Source organism: Trachypithecus francoisi, unplaced genomic scaffold, assembly GCF_009764315.1.
Source record: "Trachypithecus francoisi isolate TF-2019V2 unplaced genomic scaffold, Tfra_2.0 Lachesis_group12, whole genome shotgun sequence".
Classification (NCBI taxonomy): Eukaryota; Metazoa; Chordata; class Mammalia; order Primates; family Cercopithecidae; genus Trachypithecus; species Trachypithecus francoisi.
The window spans coordinates 87,036,976-87,063,299 of NW_022681457.1; the positions used below are offsets into that span (position 1 = coordinate 87,036,976).

At 52.2% G+C, this 26,324-nt stretch overlaps 1 protein-coding gene across 3 annotated transcripts; it reads left to right on the forward strand.

Moving 5' to 3' along the window:
* Positions 1-405: 405 nt before the first annotated feature.
* RSPO1 (R-spondin 1) lies at positions 406-23,881 on the forward strand. 3 transcript variants are annotated; one of them, XM_033227065.1, is made up of 7 exons: positions 406-763; positions 2,977-3,043; positions 5,374-5,755; positions 18,557-18,748; positions 20,886-21,035; positions 21,327-21,515; positions 22,318-23,881. In XM_033227065.1, exons 3-7 carry the CDS (start codon positions 5,662-5,664, stop codon positions 22,482-22,484), a joined length of 792 nt encoding a protein of 263 aa, XP_033082956.1. In that variant the 5' UTR covers positions 406-763; positions 2,977-3,043; positions 5,374-5,661; the 3' UTR covers positions 22,485-23,881. The 3 variants fall into 3 exon arrangements, with proteins under 3 accessions (XP_033082956.1, XP_033082957.1, XP_033082959.1); XM_033227068.1 differs by having other exon boundaries at positions 676-763; positions 2,909-3,043; XM_033227066.1 differs by lacking the exon at positions 2,977-3,043 and having other exon boundaries at positions 631-763.
* The last annotated feature ends 2,443 nt before the right edge of the window (positions 23,882-26,324 follow it).

Consider the following 26,324-nt stretch of genomic DNA (forward strand, 5'->3'; position numbering starts at 1 on the left):
ACTGGGAAGATGCACAGATTTGACCCTGAAGGGGGAGAGGGTGTGGTCCCGGACCACTAGGCTCTGGACCACCTTTCCAGGTTCCTGATGGGGAAACTGGGGTTTTCATGAGGGTCTCCAGCCCCAGTTCTGACCCCAAGATGAGCGGAGTTGTTGCGCAAGCGGAGTTATTGCGGGTTCTCTGGCTGCGTGGAATCCCCGGGGCGCGGGGCGGGGTAGGGGATAAAGGCAGAGGATCTGCCCCACGGTCCCGGGGACTTGTCCCTCTGCCAGTCCCGCGCTCGGAGCGCAGGGCGCCAGCTTCGGGCAAGGACGTGCGGACTCCCGGGCCGGCGCTCCAGTCCATTTTTTCTTGCGGATCCCTGGAAGGGGGGCCGGCTAGCGGGTGGGACTGCGAAGCGGGGGATTCCCTCCCTCGTGCTCGCAGAGGACTGGCCCCTCTCCGGGCTGGGAGCTCCGGCCGAGCGGAGGCGCGACGGAGAGCACCAGCGCAGGGCAGAGAGCCCGGAGCGACCGACCAGAGTAGGGCATTCGATCGGGTGCTGCAGAGAACCAGAGCTGCTCCGGGCCGCCCCAGAGGACCGATGCGCCGGGTGGGGCGCTGGCCCCGAGGGCGTGAGCCGTCCGCAGATTGAGCAACTTGGGAACGGGCGGGCGGAGCGCAGGCAAGCCGGGCGCCCAGGACAGTCCCGCAGCGGGCGGGTGAGCGGGCCGCGCCCTCGCCCCTCCCGGGCCTGCCCCCGCCGCGACTGGCAGTACGAAGGTGAGTCCCCTCGTAGCTGCCCCGTCCTCCTCCCCAGCGCCCCCTTCCCCGGGAGCTGGGGTGCGGCGGGCCCTCCCGTCGGGGCTGGTTCGAGCTGGGTGCGAGGAGGAGGGGAGACAGCGAAAGGAAGGGGAATGTGATCGCTCTCCGGTCGGTGATTGGGAGAGGGCACCTCCTGCACCCCTTCCGGCAAGTCTGCCGCCCCCGTCGGCCCTCAATCCAGCAGGCAACCCCTCCCCTCGAGCTCCCCTTCATCCCGCAGCCCCGGGTGATCGTCCTCACTTGCAGTCCTGAATTCTCCAAGTCCACCAGCCCTGTTTACACCCCGCCTCCAATCCAGAAGTTCTTCATCCCGGGTCTCACTGGTTTGGATTCCCCCAAGTCCCACGGTCTCTGGTAACCCCCACCCCAGTCCACAGCCTGGGCCTGGGTTCGACGTGGCAGGCGGCATGCGCTGCGGCCCCCGGTGCGCAGCGAAGTGGCGCGGCTTCCTGGCCCTCGGGGTCTGGCGCACAGGAACCGAAGGTATCGCTTAGTTGGGGAGAGGTGGAAGCTGTGTTCGCCCGGGACTCCCAGGAGGGCCGGGACGGACTTGGGGTGAGGGTGCTTGGGGGCGAGAGTTTTCTTGTGAAACTGGCCTTTCAGACGTGGACAGCTCTCTTGGCTCTTGAGGGCCAGCCGGGGGACCTCAGGTCTGCGTCTCCCTCGGCACCTGTTGGGGCCTCTGTGGGATGGTGGGGGAGGGAATAAGAATGTGCTTACTTGCGGGGGTGATGGAGGGTTGAAGAAGCCATCCTCCGCTGCCCTTGCTTTTGGGGGCGGGGGCATGGCCCCTGCACCTGGCTTGGCTCCGACCCACAGGCTAATCCCGACAGGTCGGACAGGCACATACTTGGTCCCGCCCCCCGCCCGCAATTCTTCTGCCCCCGCCTGCCAGCCTGCTAGGCGGCCAAAACTCTGCAGCCCGCAGCCCGCCCGGGGAGGGCTAATGAGAAATTATCTGGATAGTTTACATTTTTGGGTCTGTATTGGACACCTGATGGAGTACCACTTTATTCTGAAGGTGTTGCAGGCAAGAAGGTGAAGGTGATTCCAGCCCCGTCCCTGGGCTGAGTTTTTGCCCTCAGCTCCACCTCCAGCTGTGTTCCCCTCCCCACCTGTGTCCTCCCCTCTGAGGCCCATGTGGCCTCTCTCTTTGGTCTTCCGTCCCAGCCCTGCCTCTGCCCCCAGCACCGTCCCCACTTTGCCGGTCCACCCCCCAAGCTGGATTGTGCCTCACACTCCGCAGCTCCCTGCGGGTTGCCCTGCCCTCCCCACACCCAATCCTGGGTAGCGAACCCGAGGGCTGGTCCCTAACTAGGTCTGTAACCCCTAACCCTTAACCACTCAGGGCCAGGTCTCTCCCCCTGTAAAATGGAAATAATTCTACCTTCCTCCTTCCATTGTGAGGAGTAAAGGAAGACCTGGCACATGGCAGGTGGAGGGAGGCATCTAACAAGTGTGAATCCCTAACCCCCCACAGTGGCAGAGAGAAATACCCTTTCTTACCCCTATCAATACCTGAGGCACTACCAGCAGTCCCCATTCTATCTGTGCAGAGCGAACCTCAAAACATAAACTGCGAGTGCCATATAACCCAAGGCCCAAAGGAAATCAGACAGAGGACTCTAAGATAAATGAGGCAGGCTGCTTAAAAGGGAGTCGTCAGCTCCTATCTCCTCTCTCAGCCCTAGTCCATGCTATCCGTGTCTGCAAGTGTGCGTGCCTGTGTGTGCACATATGGGGTCAGGGACGAGATGCAGGAACGTGGAGCCACTGAGGCAGGGACCTGTGGCCCTCTGGGGCTTGGTGCTGCAGGGTTCCTAGTCTAAGACCTGTCCAGCATTTCAAATCAGATTTCATATAAGATCCTGGATTTTCCACTCCTCTTTTGAAAAATCAGAGGATCTGTCAACAATCAGTCAGAGCTGAATGGCATATGCTCCCTTTAGATGGGTCGTTTACCCTCTAGTTTACCCCCTCCACATCCAGCTTCAATCGTACATGTCATTTGTACCCCCTGGTATAGAGGAACTCTTAGCCGCTTTACAGGGTTGATTCTATATGGACCTTTTCAAAAAGCGCTTGCAACTCTTCCCATCCCAGAGGTGAGGGAGGCCAGTGTCACTTGCTTCAGTGAAATTTACATCTGGATCCTCCTTACGATTTCCCAGCTGAGATTGTGGTTTCCTGGTGATTCAGGTGGGAGTGGGCCAGAAGATCAACGCTGGCAAGGACTGGGTGAGTGTGGCAGGGGTCAAGCTGAAACCTAGGACCTGGGAGGATGGAGAAGGAATTCAGAGGGAGAGGAGAGGGAGGAAAAAGAAGGGAGCTAACATTTGCTGAGCACTCACCCTCAATTGCCAGGCACCATGACAGGTGGGCACAAGGAATGCAGAGATACATAAGGGAAATTCTGTGCCTCCAAAAAACGCCAGGGATATTGATCATGCAGTGAGTCCAAAGTCTTTCAGATCCAGGGTTAACACCAAGTTTGTCTGATGCAGTGTTTGTCAACTGTAAGGATTCATGAAACAGATCTGCCAGGGATTCTCAGACCTTAGTTTGAGAAATGCTGCATTAAAGGCAAATCCTATCACTTTGAGTGATCGCCTTGGTGTCGAGGCAATCAACCATAAAGATAAATGCAAATATGGAAATTGCATAACAATGCCCAGTATTAAGGTTAGTATCCAGATGATACAGAACATGTTCATATTGCCTTTTGAATGATCATTAGAATATAGACACAAAATGAAGCTTTGATCACAACAAATATAGCAAATATTATTGAGTAATCACTATGTGCCCAGCACCATTCTAAGCAGATTTATGTATTAAGTTATAAACAACAATAACCTTCTTTCAGATAAGAAAACAGGCTCAGACCAGCTAAGCAAGGTAACACAGCTAATAAGTAGCAGAGCCAATATTCAAAGCCAGGCAGTCTGACTCTGAAGTTTATGTCCGTGACTATCACGCTGTACAGCCAGCCTCTGAGACTACGTTCTTGGGCCTGAAGACCCCAGTTTGATAAACTCAACTGGACATCTATAATTTGTGGGTGATAGAAGTGTGTAGTGGGGGCTGGGGAGGATACAAATACTTTGGTAAATCAGGCAGGGAGTACTGGAGGGGCGTGCAGGGGTTGGCAGCTGACGGGCATTTGGGGGTGGCTGGGGGCATCTCCGCTGGCTCCAGCCACAGCACCAGGTGGGATCCATCAGCCTCATGTAAACACTTCTCACAGGCAGCTTAACCACTTGAGTGTGTCTGGCCTTCAAAGCCAGCGGGAGAGGCCAAGGAGGGAGGTACTGAACTCCCTTAGGGGATAATGATTTATCTCCCGTGCAGGTGGGCTTTGCTGGGGCCTCCCTGAGAGGTGAGGGGGTGGACTAGCACTGAAGAGTCTAGCGGGGAAAGGATTAGGATGGGGGTGGGAGGGGCATCTCCACCCCAGCACCTCAGATTTCTCATTCCTGAGCCTGAACTCTCTGACTCTCAGCTAGCCTGTGACATAGTCATGCTTGTCCCCATTTTATAGACGTGAAACTGAGGTTCAGCGAGGCTACATGACTTGTTCAAAGGCATCTAGCCAGTGGAGGGGAAGGTGATGGCTCCCTGACATCTACAGAGCCTCTGTGCTATTGACCTGCGTGCTCTGTTGTGGTGTGGGTGTGTGTGGGAGAGTGTGGGGTGTGCGTGGGTAGGCCGCTGCTATGAAAGAACCTCGGGAGCATTGGAGCGTGAGTGTGTGATCCCGTGAGGGGGAAGCAGGGTTTTCATTCTCACTCCCAGGTTGGGCTCAGATGTCCAACTTCCCAGACTCATCTGATTCAGGGGAGGGACCGGCTCCCCTGCCCCCATCACCCCAGCCGGCCAGCGGGTCCAGAGACCTGGCTCTCGCTGGGCTGGGGGATTATCCCCATTCTCTGTGTCTCTGGCCAGGGCGGGCATTGCTGCCTCTTTTATCCTCTCACAAAAGCCAGGCCCGCCGGGCCTGCTGTGTCAGAGTTTCTGTGGCCGGGGGAAGCCTTACTTCCTTTTCCCCCGCCAAGCCCAGAGGGCCACGCAGAGTCTGCCAGCTTGCCGGGGGCCACAGCTCTAGCTCCAGGACAGGTGAAAGGCACATGGGTGACTCAGCCCCAGGAAGAAAAGGCTGAGGGGTCACTCATGGAAGGGCAGAGAGAGAGAGCTCTTCTTCAAGAGAGAGGACATTACTGCAGCATGAGGTCTGTAGGGTAGACTTAAGGAAGGACTTCCAGTTACAGCTGGACAACAGGAAGCCGGGGTGGGACCAGCTGGCTCCCATTATTGAGAAATCATCAGTGATCCACAAGTTTGGTTTGAATGTCCGCCATATTCTGGCTACACAGGTTGCCGGCTCCAGTCCCAGGTTAGGGAGTTCTGCAAGATAGGAAAAGGAGCGGATTTCTTCTAGAAAGGTGCTAGGTAGGTAACTTGTAACGTCCAAACATTTTGAGCTCCCAGTCTTCTGGGTAGGGCAGGAGGCATAGGTGGGAGAGTTCATAGTACTACAGAATTAACCCTTCTTTCTCCTCCCCTCACAGGTTGGTTTTTGGAGTAGTCCCTGCTGATGTGACAAAAAGATCTCTCATGTGATATTCTGAGGTACCTTTGAGGAAGTCTCTCTTTGAGGACCTCCCTTTGAGCTGATGGAGAACTGGGCTCCCCACACCCTCTCTGTCCCCAGCTGAGATTATGGTGGATTTGGGCTACGGCCCAGGCCTGGGCCTCCTGCTGCTGACCCAGCCCCGGAGGTGTTAGCAAAAGCCGTGTGCTGTCCACCCTCCCTGAGACCACCCCTCCAACCAGGGGCCTGGAGCTGGCGTGTGACTATGCGGCTTGGGCTGTGCGTGGTGGCCCTGGTTCTGAGCTGGACGCACCTCACCATCGGCAGCCGGGGGATCAAGGGGAAAAGGCAGAGGCGGAGTGAGTAATGGAGCGTGGTGGGCCACAGCTGGCCTTGGAAGTGGGAGGGGGCCACCTGGGAACTAGGGGTCTTCAGGAGTTTTATTCCATGATGACCCTTGCAGATTTCCACTCTGTCTATTACAGCTTTGTAGATTACTCAGTAGATGATCCTGTTTGTGGATTATTCAGTTGGTGGATTAATTTGCTGAGATTACCCACTCTGTAGATGACTCACTTTGTCTGTTTTCCCCTTTGTAGACTCTGCTTTCTAGATTAACCCCTCTCTTGTGAGGATCCAGTTTGTGGATTACGCCTTTGTGGATTATGTGCTTTGACATAACACCAGCTTTGTGTGGTATCCATGGAGATGCTCCCCCAAACCCCCTGCCCTGGGGCTCCTTTTTTGGCTAAAGTGCAGCCATCAAGCCTTTTGGGTTAGGAGCTCTGCACAGCTTAGCACTGGGTAACAGGGCTTCCCCTGCCCAGATCATGGGGCAGAAACAGTGGAGTAGGGAGGGTCAGGAGACTGTCCACTGCTGTGGCTTTTAAACCACGCCCAGTGGGATTCAGGGAGCTCCAGTGGCATCGAAGGGGAGACAAGCAGGCAGGGGTCTGGCCTGACCACCCTTCAAACCAGAGCAGTCTCACTTTTCCCTGCTTTTGGTAATGAGCGTCCACATGAGATGTCATTGGAAGAGAGGGTTCTCATAGCTTAAAAAGAAAACCAAAATCCTATCATTGTACAGATGCTAAGAAAGGGGAAGAAACAGGTCTAACGAGATACAGTCGATGTTGGAACCCAGGTCTCCTAATGCCTGTGGGCCCAGTCTTCTTGAAAGCCGAATTTGATGGAGGTCAAGGGTAATCTGTCTCCAGCTCCTTGATAAGCACTCCTCAACCTCTGCTTAAGGTCTCCAGTGATGGGGCCCCAGTGCTGTAGGGGTGGCCACTGTGTGTGAGGGGCCTACACGAGGGAGAGGGTGGGGGACTCCAGAGTTCCAAGTCCTCATCTGTCTTTTGACCTCTGCCATGAGAAGATGCCGTGCCCACAGGTAGGAGGTCTTCCTGAAGTCTAGCCCAGCCCCCTCTTGCTTCATGTTTCCCTGCAGACGGAGGGCCCCCAGTGAAGGTTGAAAAGCAGTGGGGTTTTGCCGGGGCTCCACGGGAGCAGCCAAGGCCAGGACTCAGCCCAGGGAGAGAAGCTCAGAGAACTGGTGAAGCTGAAAATCCCTGGCTTAACAAACAATTAGAGACAGTTAGGTTTAATCAGCAGCAAGGCCTTGATTTTCCTCCCTTCTCATCTGTTGTGGCCAGTATTTTGGACTCCATGGGCCAGATGCGGTTTAGCGGTTTATAATCAGTCTCCTCTATTTCCGAAATGAGAGAAAGAGAGACAGAGAGAGAGACAGAGAGAGAGAGAATGGGAGGAACCATTCACATTCAGGCAACGTGCACGTGTGCTTAACGCTGACCCTCACGCATGCAGAGCCTCATGCCCGGCTAAAACAGAGGTCATGGGACCTGAGTTCAAGTCTGTTGTATTGAAAAGGAAAGGAAGTACTAGACTTGGCATCAGAAAGGGCCTGGTCCCAGCGATGGTAAATCTCCTGCAGCAATTTTGACATGCTTGCTCGCTTTTCATACGGCCACATCTAACAGCCATGGCAGCACATGAGCCAGTTTTTATTACCAAGTGATGTGAGTAACAGATATCCTTGATGGTAAGAGGCAAGGGTTGGGAGAGGTGTGGAGACAGGCTCAGGGGTGCAGGGAGGGATGAAGGTTGTGCTGTTTGTCGATACTTGTCACATAACAGCCATAGTCATCGCAATCAGGAAGCTGAAATGTATAGGAGGATAGTAAGGCTTACATGAGATAATAGGTATATATATATATAGTTTTGTTTTGTTTTGTTTTGAGATGGAGTCTCGCTTTGTCACCCAGGCTGGAGTGCAGTGGCACGATCTTGGCTCACTGCAACCCCCATGTCCCAGGTTCAAGCAATTCTCCTGCCTCAGCCTCCCAAGTAGCTGGGATTACAGGCATGTGTCACCATGCCTGGCTACTTTTTGTATTTTTAGTAGAGATAAAGTTTTGTCATGTTGGCCAGGCTGGTCTCGAACTCCTGACCTTAGGTGATCCATCCACCTCAATAGGTATATATTTTTAACACCTTTGTAAAACATCAAGTTCTGTGTAGACTCTGGGTGCAAATCATTATTATATAAACAATGTGTAGACCATTTTGCCTTAGGGATTCTAGGGAAGTAGAGAAGGGAAGAAGGAAGACCAAGACACCTGTGTGTGCCTGGCCTCTCGACAAGACAAGCTTGGAAGGGCACTGGGTGGACCTGGGGACGGGGGTAGGTGTGCTGTGTATTAGCCTCAGGGCTGTTGACTCTGGCTGATAGTCCTCAGCTTCAGGGTAGGAGGGCCCCCAGAAGCCACTCAATCTGAATCTCATTCTAAGCTATTATACACCAGTTTTGAAGCCAGACATGTCTGATCTCAGAGTCTGAGTGATGGTCTGCCTGCATGGAGCGAGAAAAGTTGAGCAAAGAACTTCTCTTTAGCTGTGAGTGGTGAAGTCCCCTTGAAGTTCCCCTCCTCCATTCATTGAGGACCCTGCCCCTCCCTGAACTCCTATTCACTAAGCCCCTTGTCTTCTTGCTAGCCCTCACCTCGATCTGGGGTCCCTGCACCTTCCGGAGCCCTCATTCCCACTCATCCCTTGCACTGAGTGTGCTCCTTCCTGAGCCCCTTCTCCTCTCTGATTCTTGGGCCCCCTGTCTCAGTCCTGCCTCCCAGGAAGCCTCCATTCCTTCATTGAGCCCTGACTTCTCCAGAAGCCAGGAGCCTGCTTTGTGCCTCTTCTCACGGCCCCATCCTCCATCTGGAGCCTCTGCCCCTGCTGCACTGACAGCCTTACAGTCCCTCATCCCTCACTGAATCCCCGTTCCTTCCTTGGCTCATTCCACAAATGTTTATTGAGATCCTGCAAGCTGGCCCTGATCGCAGAGATGAATCTCGCGGAGGCTGCAGGCGAGTGGGGGAAGACAGAATGTCAATTCAGGTCGGGAATGCTGCATGGGAGAAAACCTGAGGGCATGGAGAGCCCCGGGGAGTTGGGAGGAGGCACAGAGTGTTCCTTTAGGAAGTGGGGTGCAGCTAGGAGTAGCTGGGGAAATGAATTATCAAGGGGGTTCTGGGGAGCCCGAGGATTTCCACTGGAGAAGCTATGCTCATATGTTTTCTGTTGGAAAGAAGTGTTCTGCTGCTAAACAAGCCATCCAGAACCCACTGGGATAGAACAAGGAAGCTGTCTGGGGTTGAGGGGAGGGTCCAGGTAGAAGATACTGCAGGTTAGAGGTCAGGTCATTAAGCTCTTCGCACCTGCCAGGCTGAGGAGTTTGGACTTGGCCTGACTCCAGCTACAGTGGATAAGGAGCCACTGAGGCTTTCATCAGGGAGCCCAGAGCCCAGCGGCTGGGTGGGGGAGGTGGGAGGCAAACAGCCCAGGTAAGAAAAAGTGAGGATCTAAACTAAGCTCACAGTTGAGAGCTTAGTTTAGAATCCTGGGTCTGGCTGGGCACAGTGGCTCACGCCTGTAATCCCAGCACTTTGGGAGGCTGAGGCGGGTGGATCACCTGAGATCAGGAGTTCGAGACCAGCCTGCTCAACATGGTGAAAGCTTGTTTATACTAAAAATACAAAAATTAGCCAGGAATGGTGGTGTGCACCTATAGTCCTGGCTACTCGGGAGGCTGAGGCAGGAGAATCGCTTGAACCTGGGAGGCGGAGTTTGCAGTGAACTGAGACTGCACCATTGCACTCCAGCCTGGGTGCTAGAGCGAGACGGTTTCAAAAAAAGAGAAGAATCCTGGGTCCTACCAGCAGGACATACCCAGGGCTTTCTGAAGGTGCAGGTCTCAGAAAGCCACAGGGATAGATCCACCTCCTGGGACAGCGTGTGGCCTGAGAGGGGCTCTGGCCTACTCACTCCCTCAGTCTCCTGGCTGAGGCCCTGCTCCCTATCCTCCTACCCTCGCCAACTGAACTCAGGTCTCTCTTACCAAACCCAATTCCTCCAAGACTAGATTCCACCCCAAAACCAAGATCATCACTCTCTGGGTCTTGGTGAGTTCTCTCCATCCACCACTGTCCCTGACCCATCCCACTTGAGTCCCTTATCCATGTTCCATCCCGGTCCCTCCACTGTAGTGAATCTTCATTAAGCCCCATCCATACACCACCCCTCATCTCAAGCCTCTGTCTCACTCACCATATCCTCAACCTTATAACCTTGTGGAGCCTTATCCTTTACTGAGCTCCCATTCAGAAATGACGGGCTCTGCCTGCCGAAGCTCTTTCTAGTGAGAGAAAAAGACACATTAGCAGATAATATCAATATAAGGTGACGTTCGCCATGAGAGATTCAAGTACTAAGGGTGTGGGAAGACATAGAAATACTCCATTGAGACTTTGCAGGGAGATGAGATCAGGAAGACTTTCCTGAAGGGGGTGACTTTAGTTCTGAGGTTTGAGGGAGCTGGTCAGACTCAAAAGGAGGTGGAGAGTGTTCTGGGCAGAAGGACCAACTTAAACAAAGGCACACAGGTGTGAGATAGTGTGACGTGTCCAGAGAAACAAAAATGGTTTGATATTGCTTAGGAGTGGTGCTGAGGGGTAAGGTGGATGGGATGAGCCCACAAAAGCTTTTAAAGTCAGGCAAGGAGCTGGGTCTTAATTCTGTAGGTGATAGGGAGCTATTGATAGATAAGAGGAAGGGGTGTAAAACAATCAGATTTTTAGTTTAAGAAAGATTCCTGGCGATGAAGAAATTGGGAACGGGAAGAAATGAAGCCCCTAGAGAGGAGGGGCAGTGATCCAGAACCATTCTTCACGGGGTGTGGGGCTGAGCTGCCCTGGAGCATTGCCTCATCATAGCCACAGCAACTTAAAAGAGCTTTGCATAGGATGAAGGAGGCTAGGAGAGGAGGAATTGAGGGCACAGCCTTGCCCTGCTGGCTCAGCGAAGTGGGCTGGAGAGCAGGGTGCTTGGGAGCTGAGGGAGGTGGGGTTGGTGGGGGGCAGTGGTTGGTGGGGAGGGCAGAGCTGGGGGTGCTGAAGAAGCCAGGAAGGAGGCTCCCTCCCCTGCAAGCACCCCTCACCCTCAGAGTCCACCTGGCCTCCTCAGCCAGGCTTATAGCCCTGCAAGGCAGCTTCCCCTGCACAATCCCCGTAACAGGCGGCAGCAGGAGGGACTTTCTTACTTTTGTTTCTTCTTTTCTTTTAGAGAGAGGGTCTTGATCTTGCTAGGTCGCCCAGGCTGGTCTCAAACTTCTGGGCTCAAGGTATCCTCCTGTCTCAACCTCCTGAGTAGATGGGACTATAGCGTGTGCCACTGTGCCCAGCTAGAGGGGAGCTTTCTAAACTACCAACCCAACGATGCTCTTCCATTGATCGTTTTCCTCACCAAGAGAATATACAAAGCTCAGCCAGGCATGGTGGCTCACACCTGTAATCCCAGCCCTTTGAGAGGCTGAGGCGGGCAGATCACGAGGTCAGGAGTTTGAGACCAGCCTGGTCAACATGGTGAAACCCCGTCTCTACTAAAGATACAAAAAATCAGCTGGGCGTGGTGGTGCACGCCTGTAATCCCAGCTACTTGGGAGGCTGAGGCAGGAGAATCGCTTGAACCCAGGAGGTGGAGGTTACAGTGAGCCAAGATAGCACCATTGTACTCCAGCCTGGGCAACAGGGTGAGACTCCATTTAAAAAAAAAAAAAAGAGAGAGAGAGAGAGAATATATAAAGCTCTATGTTCTTTTTTTTTCCTTTTGAGGTGGGATCTTGCTATGTTGCCCAGGCTGGTCTGCAACTCCTAGGCTCAAGTGATCCTACCTCAGCTTCCCGAGTAGCTGGAATTATGGGCACATGCTATATAAAGCCCTATTTTCCATGCCATGGTCGATCCAGGATACTCAGTGCCTCGGAGGATTTGCACTGGCTGTTCCTCCTGTGTGGAACGCCCTCCTCCCCTAGGCTTCTGGGTCGCCGAGTGCCCTCTGCCTCTCTATATCTAGATGTGTAACCAGCCCTGCCTCCCTTGTCCTGGGTGGGCCTTTGTGGCTATACCTCCACGTTCCGGCTCCTAGGAGCCCTGAGCACCTGTGAGGTGTGTAGTAAACATCTGTGGAATAAATAAGCCTTGGTTTTCCTGCTCTGAATCATTATGCATTTCCCCCAAATATGAACCATCTTCCTTGGACCCTTCCTTCAAGGGCACATTCTTATTGTCGAGCCCCCTCTCCTGTCCCCCGATCCCTTCACTGCCTCTCTGAGCTGAGAACATCCTGTGCTTTCTGTCTCCCTTGATAAACATCCCTTTCCTTAATGAACTGACCCCACCTGTAACTGAGCCCCCATTCCTCTTCTGAGCCCCCAAACCCTCATGGAGCTCAGCTCGCTGACCCCCTTGTCCCTGACTGCAGCCCCTGGTCCCTCCCCCTAACCAAGGCCAGCCTCAGCGTCTGAGCCCTATGTCTTGATGCTCCCATTTCCTCGTGTCCTTGGGTCTCTACTCCATCAATGTCTCCTGCCTCTGACTCTTGTAATCACATTCCCCACCCCCAGCCGTGCTCTCCCCTTCTCTGTCTGTGATCTCTGATTTTCTCTGTTGCCTTCCTGGCTTTATCTCCACTCCTTCCCTTCCACTCACTCCGAAGCCCACTGTGGTTTGGCTCTCATCTCCACCTCTCCACCAAAACTGCCCTTCTCAAGGTCACCTCATCAATGACCACTGAGAATCAAGTCTTGTAGATTTGCTTCAGAGCTCACTGGCCTTGCTTCCTCTCAGCCCTGGTCCCTGAAGATCTCTCCCTTTTCAACCTGATTCCTGGCACCTCTGTCTCTCAGTCTCCTCCCAGCTCTCCAGGGATCCTTCTCCACTTCTTTCCCGAGCCCCCCTTCCTCTTGCCTAGCTGTTAAATGCAGGTGTTGCCTGAGGCACCACCCAGGCTCTTCTGCTCCCACAGATCTAACTATCTGCTTCTTTTTTTTGAGTCAGGGTCTTGCCCTGTCATCCAGGCTGGAGTGCAGTGGCTCAATCATAGCTCACTGCAGCCTCAAATTCCTGGACTCAATCAATCCTCCAGCCTCAGCCTCCCAAAGTGCTAGGATTACAGGCATGAGCCCCCATGCCAGCCAACAGCCAACTTCTTCAAAGAGGGGGTGCTATTTCCTCTCTCTACTTCCTGACCTTCCTTTCACTGCCGAACCACTGCCTCCTGCTGTCCACCCCACCACCCCACTGAGACTGCATTTACCAGGGCCGCCACCACCCGGTTGGGCTCACATGACATCTCAGAAGCAACTGTCGTGTTGATGCCTCCCTCTTCTGAGTGCACTCTTCTCTCGGCTTCCACGTTGCAATATACTTCCCAGTGTCCCCTGCCTGTCTGTTGGCTCCTCCTCTGCCTCTTAGTGGACTAAAGACTTATCTGTCCTTCTCTTCAATGTCCAGTTCCTCTTCTCACTCCCCAGACCCACTCTTCTTGCCATCTCATGGACTGGCATGCCTTTGATGACTGTTCGATGTTAAGAACTCCAACTCTCTTTGGCCAAGCATGGTGGCATGTGACCGTAGTTGTAGCTACTTGGGAGGCTGAAGCAGGAGAATCACTTGAGCCCAGGAGTTTGAGGCTTCAATGAGCTATGTTTGTGACACTGCAATCCAGCCTGGGCAACTGAGTGAGATTTCATCTCTTAAAAAAAGAAAAGAATCTCTTAAAAAAAAAAGAAAGAAAAAAGAAAAAACGAACTCCGCGTCTCAATCTCCAGCCAAAATAGTTCTCTTGAGTTCCAGACCCACGTGTTCAATTGCCTAACAGACATCATTCCCTGGATGTTCCACAGCAACCACAAACTCAACTTGTCTAATACTTAGCTACTCATCATTTTCCCACCCAAACCCCCTCCTCCTCCTGTGGTTCCTCTCCCGGGGAAGGGCTGTTATACAAGCCCAGCATCTCAAGGTCACCTTGCCCCTGCCCCTCACTCCCTCTTGTTGAATGCTTCGCCCCATCTTGTTGACCCTGCCGCCTGACCATCTCACGTGTGTCTACTCCCTCCCCTCTCCTTGGCTCAGCCCAGCTCTCCTGGACTGGAGTTCTAGCCTGGGAGTCTTCCTGTCTCCACTCTTGCCCTCGGACAATCCATTCTCCACTCTACGGAGTGATCTTTCTAAAATGGAATCCTGACTGTGTTTCCTGTTGTAAACCTCCCACTGATTCCTTCTGACCTTCAGGATAGGGTGTGAACTCCTTACTCCAGGCTTAGGATTCTTCCTCATCCAGCCCCTGCTTCCCTCTCCAGCTTCCTGCCTCATCACTCGCTCCACGTTCCTGCCATGCTGACCTGATTCCAGATTTCCTTCCCCGGGTATGCCACACTTTCTCTGCAGTGCCATTGACGGCACTGAAGAAAAATGCACACAGGGACTTGTTGCTAGTGGAATGGAAGGTGGACAGCAGATCTGAAAGGGCGCCTTTTGCAAACCTGTTCTTAGCATGGGTGATAATGAAGGAAGAAATGAGTATGGCAGCATCGCTGGAGAGGGCTGCAAATGGGACGCCGGGATAACTGCCATTACTGAAACTAAGGCAGAAACCTAGAAGGCGCATTCACGTCAACAATGAATTAAATCAAAACAGTGAGTCGTAGACGATTTAATACCTTTGAAGTGGAAGTGGTGCCTAAAATAGATAATGACTCGTAAATTTGTAACACAACTGAATCAAGGCCCAGAGTAGAAAAATAATCCAAAGGGCTCCCTCATAACTTCAATGTCGCATTTGGAGTATTTTTGCTCATACAACGATTCTACCAACAAGGATGATCGTGATTTTCATTTTTATCTTATATTATTATTATTTTGAGACAGAGTCTCGCTCATCACCTAGACTGGAGTGCAGAGGTAATCTTGGCTCACTGCAGTCTCTGCCTCCCGGGTTCAAGTGATTCTTATGCCTCAGCCTCCTGAGTAGCTGGGATTACAGGTGTGTGCCACCACGGTCAGCTAATGTTTGTATTTTTAGTAGAGATGGGGTTTCACCATATTGACCAGGCTGATCTCGAACTCCTGGCCTCAGCTTCCCAAACTGCTGGGATTACATATGTGAGCCACCTTGGCCAGTCTATTATTATTTTTTGTAATAGAGAAGGGGTCTCCCTATGTTGCCCAGGCTGGTCTTGAACTCCTGGGCTGCAGCGATCTGCCCACCTCAGCCTCCCAAAGTGCTGGGATTACAGGCATGAGCCACCACACCCGGCCCATGAATTCCATTTTCCAAAAATATATCGTTTCCATGCCACCTCATATCGTCCTACCCTGGGCTCCCTAAACTTCATTCCTTTGCCTGAAACACATACTGGCTGAGAAATTTTGTTCAAGTAATTTACCTTTCCATTCCCTCATCTATAAAAATGTGCATAATAGGTCAAATGTGGTGGCTCACGCCTGTAATCTCAGCACTTTGGGAGGCCCAGGCAGGTGGATCACCTGAGGTCGAGAGTTCAAGACCAATCTGACCAACATGGTGAAACCCTATCTCTAATAAAAATACAAAAAATTAACCAGGCATGGTGGCAGGTGCCTGTAATCCCAGCTACTCAGGAGGCTGAGGCAGGAGAATCGCTTGAACCTGGGAGGCGGAGATGCACCACTGCACTCCAGCCTGGATGACACAGCGAGACTCTGTCTCAAAAAAAAAAAAAAAAAGATAATAAACTAAAAAAATAAATAACAATAGTACCTACCTCATGGGTTGTTGTAGGGATTAAATGAGTTAATACTTGTCAAGCACTGAGCACATTGCTGCCGCAGAGTAAGTGATCAACATTTAGTAACACACTGCCGCCACTGTGGTTATTGCTGTGTTGTTGTGATGATTTGGTCCTTCCTTCGGTTGCTCTCCTTCCTAACTCCTCCATGTTCTCCTGTTCTGAAACCAGGAATGATTCTTGCAGCATAGACTCACCCCAGCAGCTGTCCAGAGTGGACATCCTCCTCTCCCCTTCTCAGGGAAGCACATGACATTCAGTATTTTGCCCAGCTTCCCAGACTGGGAATCTGGCTTCGGGTCCTGATGACTCTGAAACCTGAGCTCTGGGTCCACTACCCTGCACCGTCTCCCACCACCTCTATTCTGATTTTCCCAGCTCTCTGCCTTATGCCTGTATCTGCAGCTCCTCACTGCCTGGCTTTTGTTTTGTTTTGTTTGAGACAGAGTCTTGCTCTGTCACCCAGGCTGGAGTGCAGTGGCATGATCTCAGCTCACTGCAGCCTCTACCTCCCAGGTTCAAGTGATTCTCCTGCCTCAGCCTCCTGAGTAGCTGGGATTACAGGCACCCACCATCACATCCAGCTAATTTTGTGTGTTTTTAGTAGAGATGGAGTTTTGCCATGTTGGCCAGGCTGGTCTTGAACTCCTGATCTCAGGTGATCCACCCACCTCAGCCTCCCAAAGCGCTGGGATTCTAGGCGTGAGCTACTGCACCCGGCCGCTGCCTGGCTCTTGTTGCCCTTCTTGATCAAGTTCAAGTTCTTTAGCATGATATAAAGACAGAATACCTTACCTTTCACCACTCCACTCCCATTCCCATCTCCATCCCATGTAACTACTTTTCTTCCTCTCCTTCTCTCTCAACTTGCTTCTCTTGCCATGGGCTTCTTTTCATGTCTGGCCCCACGGCTCACCCACACCCCAGGCCAAACATCTGGGAATCACCCCAGGCTCCTCCCCACGCCTCTTTCCTCTCTGCCTGTTAGCCACGATGTCCTACGGGTTGCTTTTCCTAAGCATCTCTCAAATCTGTCTTTCTTCCCTCTATCCCTGTGGAACAGAATTTTAAGACGTTCTCACTTTTCTCACCTGGATGATCTAGTCAGCTTCCTCCCAAACAGTTCTCCCATCTCTGGTCTCTACCCTGGCTCCCAGAGACAATTTCCCAACATGTAAATTGGACCAGGTCTCATCCCTGCTTAACATGTTCTAATGGCTCCCTGATGTCTAAACAGTCTGAGAAGGTCCCAAAACAAGTGTTCTGTGGCCAACATGCTTGGGAAATATAGTTCACTCTGTGCCCCACTCAGAGAGTCACTGTGCACAGGAGAGTAATAAAGCTTCCATTAGGCCTGCAGTAAAGAAATCTGTTTAGATTTATTTGACCCACTGGTTCCTGGTCTTACCTGACACAGTAGCCTTTCTCCGCATTTTCCTATTCACGGTTGGGGAAATCAAGTTGTAAGGAATACTTTTTGGGAAATGCCATCTGGCAGGATCAAGTTCAAGTTCCTTAGCGTGATATAAAGATAGAAAACCTTACCTTTCACCACTCCCCTCCTATTCCCATCTCCACCCCAAGTTATCTGCAATTCCACCTTTCCCCCGTTTTACACCTCTGTGGTCCTGCTCCCTGAGTGCCCTTAATTCTACTTCCTAAAGGACACATCTGTACAAATTATCTAAGACGTGGCCTCAATGACACCTCCTTTGTGGCTTGTTTCCCTCCTTCTTTTTGGCTCCACTATTGCTTGGCCCTGTGACTGTCAACATTCACCTATTTGTGGGTCTGTCTGCTCCACTGAAAGTTCAGTTCCTCTACAGAGTGGCTTGTCTGCCTCTGTCCCCAGGGCTCACACTGTGCAAGGTCCATGGAAGGGGCTCCGTGAGGATTAAACAAGTGAGTGAGATCAAAGATCTTGAGACTCAATGCTGGGATGGAAAACCACGAAGCCTCCAAGGATAGTTCTCTTTTTTGTTTGTTTGTTTTTTAAGATGGAGTCTTGCTCGTCATCCAGGCTGGAGTGCAGTGGCACAATCTCAGCTCACTGCAACCTCTGCCTCCCGGTTTCAAACAATTCTCCTGCCTCAGCCTCTAGAGTAACTGGGATTACAGGCGTGTGCCACCACGCCTGGCTAATTTTTGTATTTTTAGTAGAGATGGGGTTTCACCATGTTGGCCAGGCTGGTCTCGAAATCCTGACCTCAGGTGATCCACCTGCCTCAGCCTCCCAAAGTGCTGGGATTACAGGCGTGAGCCACCATGCCCAGCTTCAAAGGATGATTCTGAGCCAGGGTTTCTCAACCTCAGTGCCATTCACATTTTGGACCAAATGATTCTTTTCTGTGCCTGATGCATTATAGGATGATTAGCAGCATCCCTGGTCTCTAGCCAATTGATACCAGTAACAACCCCTTTCCCCAGGTGTGATCATCAAAAAGGTTTCCAGGCATTGCCAAATGTCCCCTAGGGAGCAAAATCATCCGTGGTTGAGACCCCTGTTCTAGACACAGGTTATTCCAGTTGTCTTTGTGTTTCTGGGTAGGTGTTCCTTTTCTGTTTCACTCTTTATCCCTCTTGCCCTTAAAACTTTCTCAGAAATTTTTAAAACCCTCCTTCTATACCTAAGGCTGACTGTTCTGTGCTCTGGGGAGAGTGGAGAAATTCCAGGAAGGGTGCAGCTTGGGTTGCTTCTCTGGGGATGGTGGAGCCGGCCTAGAGAGTGAGCTCATGTCGTGCCTGGAGCTAGGGAGGCACATGGGTCAGCATCTGTTGCTAGCTCTCTGGAGAAAAGCTACTGGGAAGGTGTATAAAGCAGCCTTGCAGAGAGCTGCCTGCCTGGCCTGTGCTTTCTGAGAAGCATATTCCTTCTGTGGAAGGAAACGCCTATCTATTCACTTCCCATCCTTGTCAGAATCTGGATAGGTGAGGTTCTCTCCACAGCTGCCTTCTCATCCCTGCTCCACCTTTGCAGTCAGTGCCGAGGGGAGCCAGGCCTGTGCCAAAGGCTGTGAGCTCTGCTCTGAAGTCAACGGCTGCCTCAAGTGCTCGCCCAAGCTGTTCATCCTGCTGGAGAGGAACGACATCCGCCAGGTGGGCGTCTGCTTGCCATCCTGCCCACCTGGATACTTCGACGCCCGCAACCCAGACATGAACAAGTGCATCAGTGAGTGTGGGCAGGGCTGTCGGGGGCAGGGGGCACTAGAAGCTCTGGACTGGGGGATAGTGCTTTGAACCACTGGTGGCTGGTGAGAGGAGCAGAGGGGGCTCTGAGGAGAGGAGATGAGGCTCCGATTCAAGTATCCAGCCGCACACTTCCACCTTGGTGTGTAAATACTGGAGCCCTGTCTCCTCCCTTCGCACCTGCCCCTACCTGTATTCCCACAGGTTACCCTCCATGTCCCAACCTGTCACCCAAGCCACAGCCCTGGGTGCCAACCTCTCCCACCCCATCCATCCAATCATCAGAGCCTGTCTGTCATCTCTTGTCTGTCCTCACTGCCACTGTCCTCCCCAGGCTCCCAGCACCTTGCTCCTGGATCATTGCAATAGCCTGTTCATCTGTCCTCCAGCCTTCATCTGGTTCCCTGAAACCCACCTTCTGCACTGCAGCCAGAAAGGCACTTCTGAGATACACACCCTACCCCATCACACGTCTGAGACACACAACCTATCTCATCACACTTCTGAGACACAGAACCTATTCCTATCCCATCACATTTCTGAGACACACAATCCATCCCATCACACTTCTGCTTAAAAACCACTGTTAACTCCACATGGGCTGCAGGGGAATCCAAGCTCAGGCAGCCTGCTCTTCCACTGTCTTCGCTCCCTGGTCTTCTAGCTCCTCATTTCCACACCAGCTACAGCTCCATGTGCTCCAAGGCACACGCTGCCATATCTCCATCCCTTCTCTGTAGCTGCAGCTGCGATGTGCTGGGGGACACATGTGAACACACTCAGGGAGAAAATGCCAGTGCCCCCACCACCTGTTCAATGCCTTGCCATTTAGAATGCATTTGCAGGTCTCATATCAGTTGAGCCTCACAACAACACTGGAAGGGAGACAGGACACAACTGATGGTACCCTTTTCAGGGCTGACAACATTGAGGCCCGGAAGGTAAATGACTGGTCCAAGACTAGACTGGGTTCTGAGCTCAACTCTGCTGCTTCTTCATTGTGTGACCTTGAACACGTCTCCACCTCTCAATGCCTCATCTTTAAGAGTTCTTACCCCCTAGGGTTGTTGTGAGACATGCAGGTAAAGCCCTTAGTGTCTGGCACTCAATAAATGGTAGCTGCTATTGTTCTTATTTTTGTTCTTATTTGACTGGCAACCAAACCCAGGAATCAGAGCACCAGGGAGGGAAGGAAGAAGGGAAGGAGAGAGGTGAGGCTGAGATAAGCCTGGAGGATGGTGGGAGTTTGTGAGGATGGAGGTGGGACCCTGGGAGCTACCCTCTTGGTCCTCAGGGTCCTTGGGGTGGGGAGCTCCTGGCTATGCCAGCTCCTAGGAAACTGGCAGTGTGGGCTTCAGGTGCCAGAGCCTGGGAGGAAGTCAGCCCCGCCTGCACTCTGGGAAGGAGAGATTGTGAAAGACCCTGCCTGCTTTCAGCCAAGCCCTGGAGGACCCACCGTGCTCCCATTCCCCCTGAGGAGAGAACTGGCAGCAGGGAATCAGGGAGGGACCCAGGAGTCCTACCAAGGTGGTTCCTGGAACTCAGCCTTGCAGAGGGAGAGGAATTTGCCAGAGGATGGCTTCCCCCTCCTCCGTGCTGATTCTTTCTGCCCCAGGCAGGAAGAGAACCACAGTTTGGGGTATTGTAGATGCCCAGCAGTGAGGGAAGAGGAGATCACACAGCCACTCTCTGGGGGGCCATTCTGCCCTTCAGTTCAACTCCGTTTAGGGTGGCCCTGTGGATGCTGTGAGATGCTGAAACACTCCTGTCCCACCCCCACCAAGCCCAGAGGGCCCCACCCTCCTCCTCTGAAACTGCTCTCTTGAGCCTCACCTTGGGTTCCAGGGACTGAGACTGGCTTCATGTTCGAGTTGATTGATGGTGGCAAGAGTCCCAGCCAGCCCGCAGGAGCAGCCGCTTCAACTTCTTCTTCCCTGGCCTGCTACTGCCCTTCCTTTCCCTTTCCTCCTGAGATTCCTCTGCAGTAACTGCAGCTCTAGGCCAGGGTCCTGCCCTCCATGTAGGTGGATGTGGACACAAGGGAGGGTGTTGGGGCTGGGAATGAGGGGAAATGTTCCCTCTAGGCTGGGCCAGAAGCCCCCAATTTGTCCTCTCCTCAGAATGCAAGATCGAGCACTGTGAGGCCTGCTTCAGCCATAACTTCTGCACTAAGTGTAAGGAGGGATTGTACCTGCACAAGGGCCGCTGCTATCCAGCCTGTCCCGAGGGCTCCTCAGCTGCCAATGGCACCATGGAGTGCAGTAGTCCTGGTAAGCCATGGCAGGCACTGTGGGCAGAGGGTCCAGGGCCCCAGGAGGAGGGGCTGGGTAAGGGTCTGGCCAGAGAGTGGGTGGTCTGGGGCACTGTGCAGGGAGAGCTTACCCTACCACTCTTTTCCGGGTCTCCAAGGACTCTTCTGCCCTCTGGACTAAAGATACCTGCAGCCTGAGGTCCAGGCAGAAGGCAGGTGGGAGATGCTCCCCTGGGCTATTCTGGGCCAGGGGAGGAGATATGATCCCCTCCTCCTTGTCCTACTCTCCCTTCCCTTCTCTTCCTGCCAGCGCAATGTGAAATGAGTGAATGGTCCCCATGGGGGCCCTGCTCCAAGAAGAAGAAGCTCTGTGGTTTCCGGAGGGGCTCCGAGGAGCGGACACGCAGGGTTCTCAATGCCCCTGGAGGGGACCATGCTGCCTGCTCTGACACCAAGGAGACCCGGAGGTGCACAGTGAGGAGGGTGCCGTGTCCTGAGGGTGAGCTGCAGCCTCTGCCTCCTTGGGGTCAGGGCTCAGGCACCAGCCATGGCAGGTCCCACCATCTCTGCTTCCTGCCCATGGTTCAGGAGAAAGCTTCAGGGCAAGGCCAGATGGGGCACCCACAACTCAGGACCTCATGCTGTCCAATCCAGATGCCACATCCTGGCAGAGAACAGGGCCCCGGAACTCTGCATGGTGGAAGCTGGAAGCTTCTGTGGTCAATATCCTTCCAGTTTCCCCATTTCTTCTGAGCTAGTGGATGTTCATACTAGAAGGCCCCTCGGAGGCCTGATGGGTGGGCGAAAGGGGCACTAAGACCCAGAGAGCTGTAGTGATTCCACCAAAGTCACACAGCCTGCAGTTGGCAAGGAGGTGGCGGCTGCTCTTGCCTGGCCCCAGAGGTGGCTGGTGGCGGGGAGGGGATGGGGGCAGTCCTGCCTGTTCTGAGGGTTGCACTGAATACCTGGGAAGTGCTCTTGGTCCATTGGGATCCAAGATCTGAGGAACCCATGAGGAAGAGGATGATGTCTTGTGTGCCTTGAGGGTTGGGGAGCGAAAGGGCTCTTGGGCTGCCTTTCAGTGCTCATGCCTCAGGGTCCTCTGAAGTGGCTGCTGTCAGAGGAGGTCACCATGACCCAACTACCTACAGGCAGCATCTCCAGCCTCCTCCCTGCCTCTCCCCTGCCTCCTCCCTGCCTCCCCTTCCGCTTCCTCACACTCCCCTCCTAGGGCCTGTGGCCATGCCCAGGGGCTCCCTGCACATCCTTTGTTGATTCTTCCTGCTGTCTGGTTGTTTCAGGGCAGAAGAGGAGGAAGGGAGGCCAGGGCCGACGGGAGAATGCCAACAGGAACCTGGCCAGGAAGGAGAGCAAGGAGGCGGGTACTGGCTCTCGAAGACACAAGGGGCAGCAGCAGCAGCAGCAGCAAGGGACGGTGGGGCCGCTCACATCTGCAGGGCCCGCCTAGGGACACTGTCCAGCCCCCAGGCCCATGCAGAAAGAGTTCAGTGCTGCTCTGTGTGATTAAAGCTTTCCTGAACTGGAACATCGGGGGCAAAGCATACACACACACTCCAATCCATCCATGCATACATAGACACAAGACACACACACTCAAACCCCATCCACATATACAACCACACATACTTGCACACATGTGTGTGCATGTATACACACACACAGACACCACACACACACACACGCACACCTGAGGCCACCGGAAGACACTTCCATCCCTCGGGTCCAGCAGTACACTCTTGGTTTCCGGAGCTCCCCGTGGACGTGTCAGAGACAACACTTCCCAGCATCTGAGACCAAATTGCAGAGGGGAGCCTTCTGGAGAAGCTGCTGGGATTGGACCAGCTAGTGTGGCAGATGGGAGCCAAGCTTGAGGACTGCTGGTGACCTGGGGAGAAGCCTTCTTCCCATCCCGTTCAGCACTCCCAGCTGTGTGACTTTATCATTGGAGAGTATTGTTACTCTTCCATGATATGTATCAGGGCTAACCTGACTCTGAAAACTGCCTTAAAGGTTTATTTCAAATTAAAACAAAAAAAAAATCAACGACAGCAGTAGACACAGGCACCACATTCCTTTGCAGGGTGTGAGGGTTTGGTAAGGTATGCGTGGGAGCAAGAAGAGACAGGGAATTTCAAGAGACCCCAAATAGCCTGCTCAGTAGAGGGTCGTGCAGAGAAGGAAGAAAACTTAGGGGCTGCTCTGAGGGTGGTAAACAGGCTGTCTATATCCTTGTTACTCAGAGCATGGACTGGCAGCAGTGTCGTCACAGGGCAGCTTGTTAGGAATGAGAATCTCAGATCTCATTCCAGACCTGGTGAGCCAGAGTCTGAATTTTAACAAGATTCCTGATGATTGGTATGTTATATAAATGTGAGAAGTGCTGCTCTAATTCCCCTTAAAGGATGGGAGAAAGGGCCCCAGCCATGTTGCGGCAGGAGGAATTCTGGTCATCTATAAATGAGGACTTTCCATCTGGGAGAGGCAGAATCTATATACGGAAGGGCTAGTGGCACTGCCAGGGGAAGGGAGTGCATAGGCTTCCAGTGATGGTTGGGGACAGTCCTGCCCAAAGGCAGGGCAGTGGATGGAATAACTCCTTGTGGCATTCTGAAGTGTGTGCCAGGCTCTGGACCAGGTGCTAGGTTTCCAGGGAGGAGCCAAACACAGGCCTTGCTCTTGTGGAGCTTAGAGGTTGGTGGGGAAGAAGACAGGCATGCACTGAGGAATCGTACAAACACATATGTAACTACAAAAGGATGGTGCCAAGGGCAGGCGACCACTGGCATCTGTGCATAGCTATGAAAGTTAATAAAACAGAATAAAAATAAAATACTTTCTCTCAGGGAGGTGTCTCAGAGGATGTGATATTTGAGCCTAACGCTGAAGGATGGATAGAAGGATTTAAGACAGATTGCTGCTGTCCAATAGAAATATGTGAGCCACAGGCCGGGCGCGGTGGCTCAAGCCTGTAATCCCAGCACTTTGGGAGGCCGAGACGGGCGGATCACGAGGTCAGGAGATCGAGACCATCCTGGCTAACACGGTGAAACCCCGTCTCTACTAAAAAAATACAAAAAAACTAGCTGGGCGAGGTGGCGGGCGCCTGTAATCCCAGCTACTCGGGAGGCTGAGGCAGGAGAATGGCGTGAACCCGGGGGGCGGAGCTTGCAGTGAGCTGAGATCCGGCCACTGCACTCCAGTTCGGGCCACAGAGCAAGACTCCATCTTAAAAAAAAAAAAAAAGAAAAGAAATATGTGAGCCACATATTTAATTTAACATTTTTGGGCCGGGCACGGTGGCTCATACCTGTAACCCCAGCATTTTGGGAGGCTGAGGCTGGTGGATCACAAGGTCAGGAGTTCAAGACCAGCCTGACCAACATGGTGAAATCCCATCTCTACTAAAAATACAAAAATTAGCCCGGTGTGGTGGTGTGCATCTGTAATCCCAGCTACTCAGAGGCTGAGGCGGGAGAGTCACTTGAACACGGGAGATGGAGTTTGCAGTGAGCCGAGATCGCGCCATTGCCCTCCAGCCTGGGCAACAGAGCGAGACTGCCTCAAAAACAAACAAACAAACAAAAATAGCCAGGCAGGGTGGCTCACGCCTGTAATCCCAACACTTTGGGAGGCAAAGATAGGAGGATCACTTGAGCCCAGGAGTTTGAGACCAGCTTGGTGTGCAAAACAAAGTTAAGTAATAAAAAAAAAATATTTCTCTAGTAGCCACAGTATAAAAAGGAAAAGGAGGTGAAATTAATTTTAATTACATCTGTTATTTAACTATATATATGCAAAGTATTATCTTTTTTTTTTTCCTCATAGAGATGAGGTCTCACTATGCTGCCCGGTCTGGTCTTGAACTCCTGGGCTAAAGCGATCCTCTTGCCTCAGCTTCCCAAAGCACTGGGATTATAGCCATGAGCCACTGCACCTGGCCCCAAAGTATTATCTTTGTAACATGCAATCAAGGTAAAAGAAAATTATTAGTGAGATCTTTTACATTTTTAAAACCACGTGTTCAATGTTCCATGTGTATTTTTACACTCACCGCATATCTTAATTTGGATGCTACATTTTCACTGGAAATACCTGATCTGTAATTACGCTGCATAAAAACTAAAGTTGAAAAAGAAGATACACATACCCAAGCTGTTTTGAGAACACTTAGCAGTTTTTCTGGAACTTAATGATGTATGTTTTTAAATTTTAAATTTAGGCAATTAAAATTAAATAACATTAGCAATTCAATTCTTCAGTTGCACTAGCCATATTTCAAGTGCTCGATAACCACATGTGGCCAGTGGCTACCATGTTGGACAGCACAGTTCTACAGACACAGCATATGCAATTGTCCTGTAGCAGAAAGTAGTTTGGCCAAGGAACTGAAAGAAAGCCAGTATAGCTGGAAGGTCTCGAGGGCAAATGAGTTCAGATGATTCTAGAAAGATTGCCTGGAGTTGGTCCTTTATTCTCAGAGCCAAAGGAGGCTGCTGAAGGGTTTTAAGCAGTAGGCCAAAACAAGTAGATTTGCATTTTGCAAAGATCACTTTGTCTGTAGCTTGAAAGACAGATTAGGGAGAGGTTGGTTAGGAGACTGTTGCTGTCATCTAGGTGAGAGATGTTGGAGATTTGAACTAGGGTGGAGGCAGTGGAAATGGAGAGAAGTGAGCAAAATTAAAAGGTATTTGGGGCATAAAGTTGACAGAGTTTGGTGATGCATTGGATGTGGAAGAGGGGAGAGACGGGGAGGGAGTTATCAAGGACGAAATCTCTGTTTCTGACTCAAACACCCAGAGAGATGATAGCGCTGTGTTCTGAGATGGGAAACCTGCGAGGAAGACCAGTTTGGGAGAAGAAGGAAGAATATAAATCTGGTTTCAACCACGTTGAGTTTGTAGTACCTCTGAGACATCCTGGTAAAGATGGTGAGCAGACATTGCTTAGACATAAACACAGGTTTAATTGTACAGGCAGAGTTCAGGCTGGAATGTAAATGTGTACAGAAGGCAATCGAGGCTGTGGGTTTGGAAGAGGTTAACTGAAAAGACAGCACTGGGTGAAGAGAGGAGTCTGGACCCATCTCTAATATAAAGACCCTCTAAATATAAAGATCAGATCACAAAGGGTGAGTTAAAGAAGAAGCAAGCAAGAGGAAACCCAGGGGAATATCAGGCCCCAGAAACTAGCAAGAAGGAGGGAGAGATCAAGCAAAAGAAGACTGGAAAGTGACCATCAGACTCAGCAACATGTGTGCCAACAGAAGCTTAGCAGCAGTGTTTGGGGA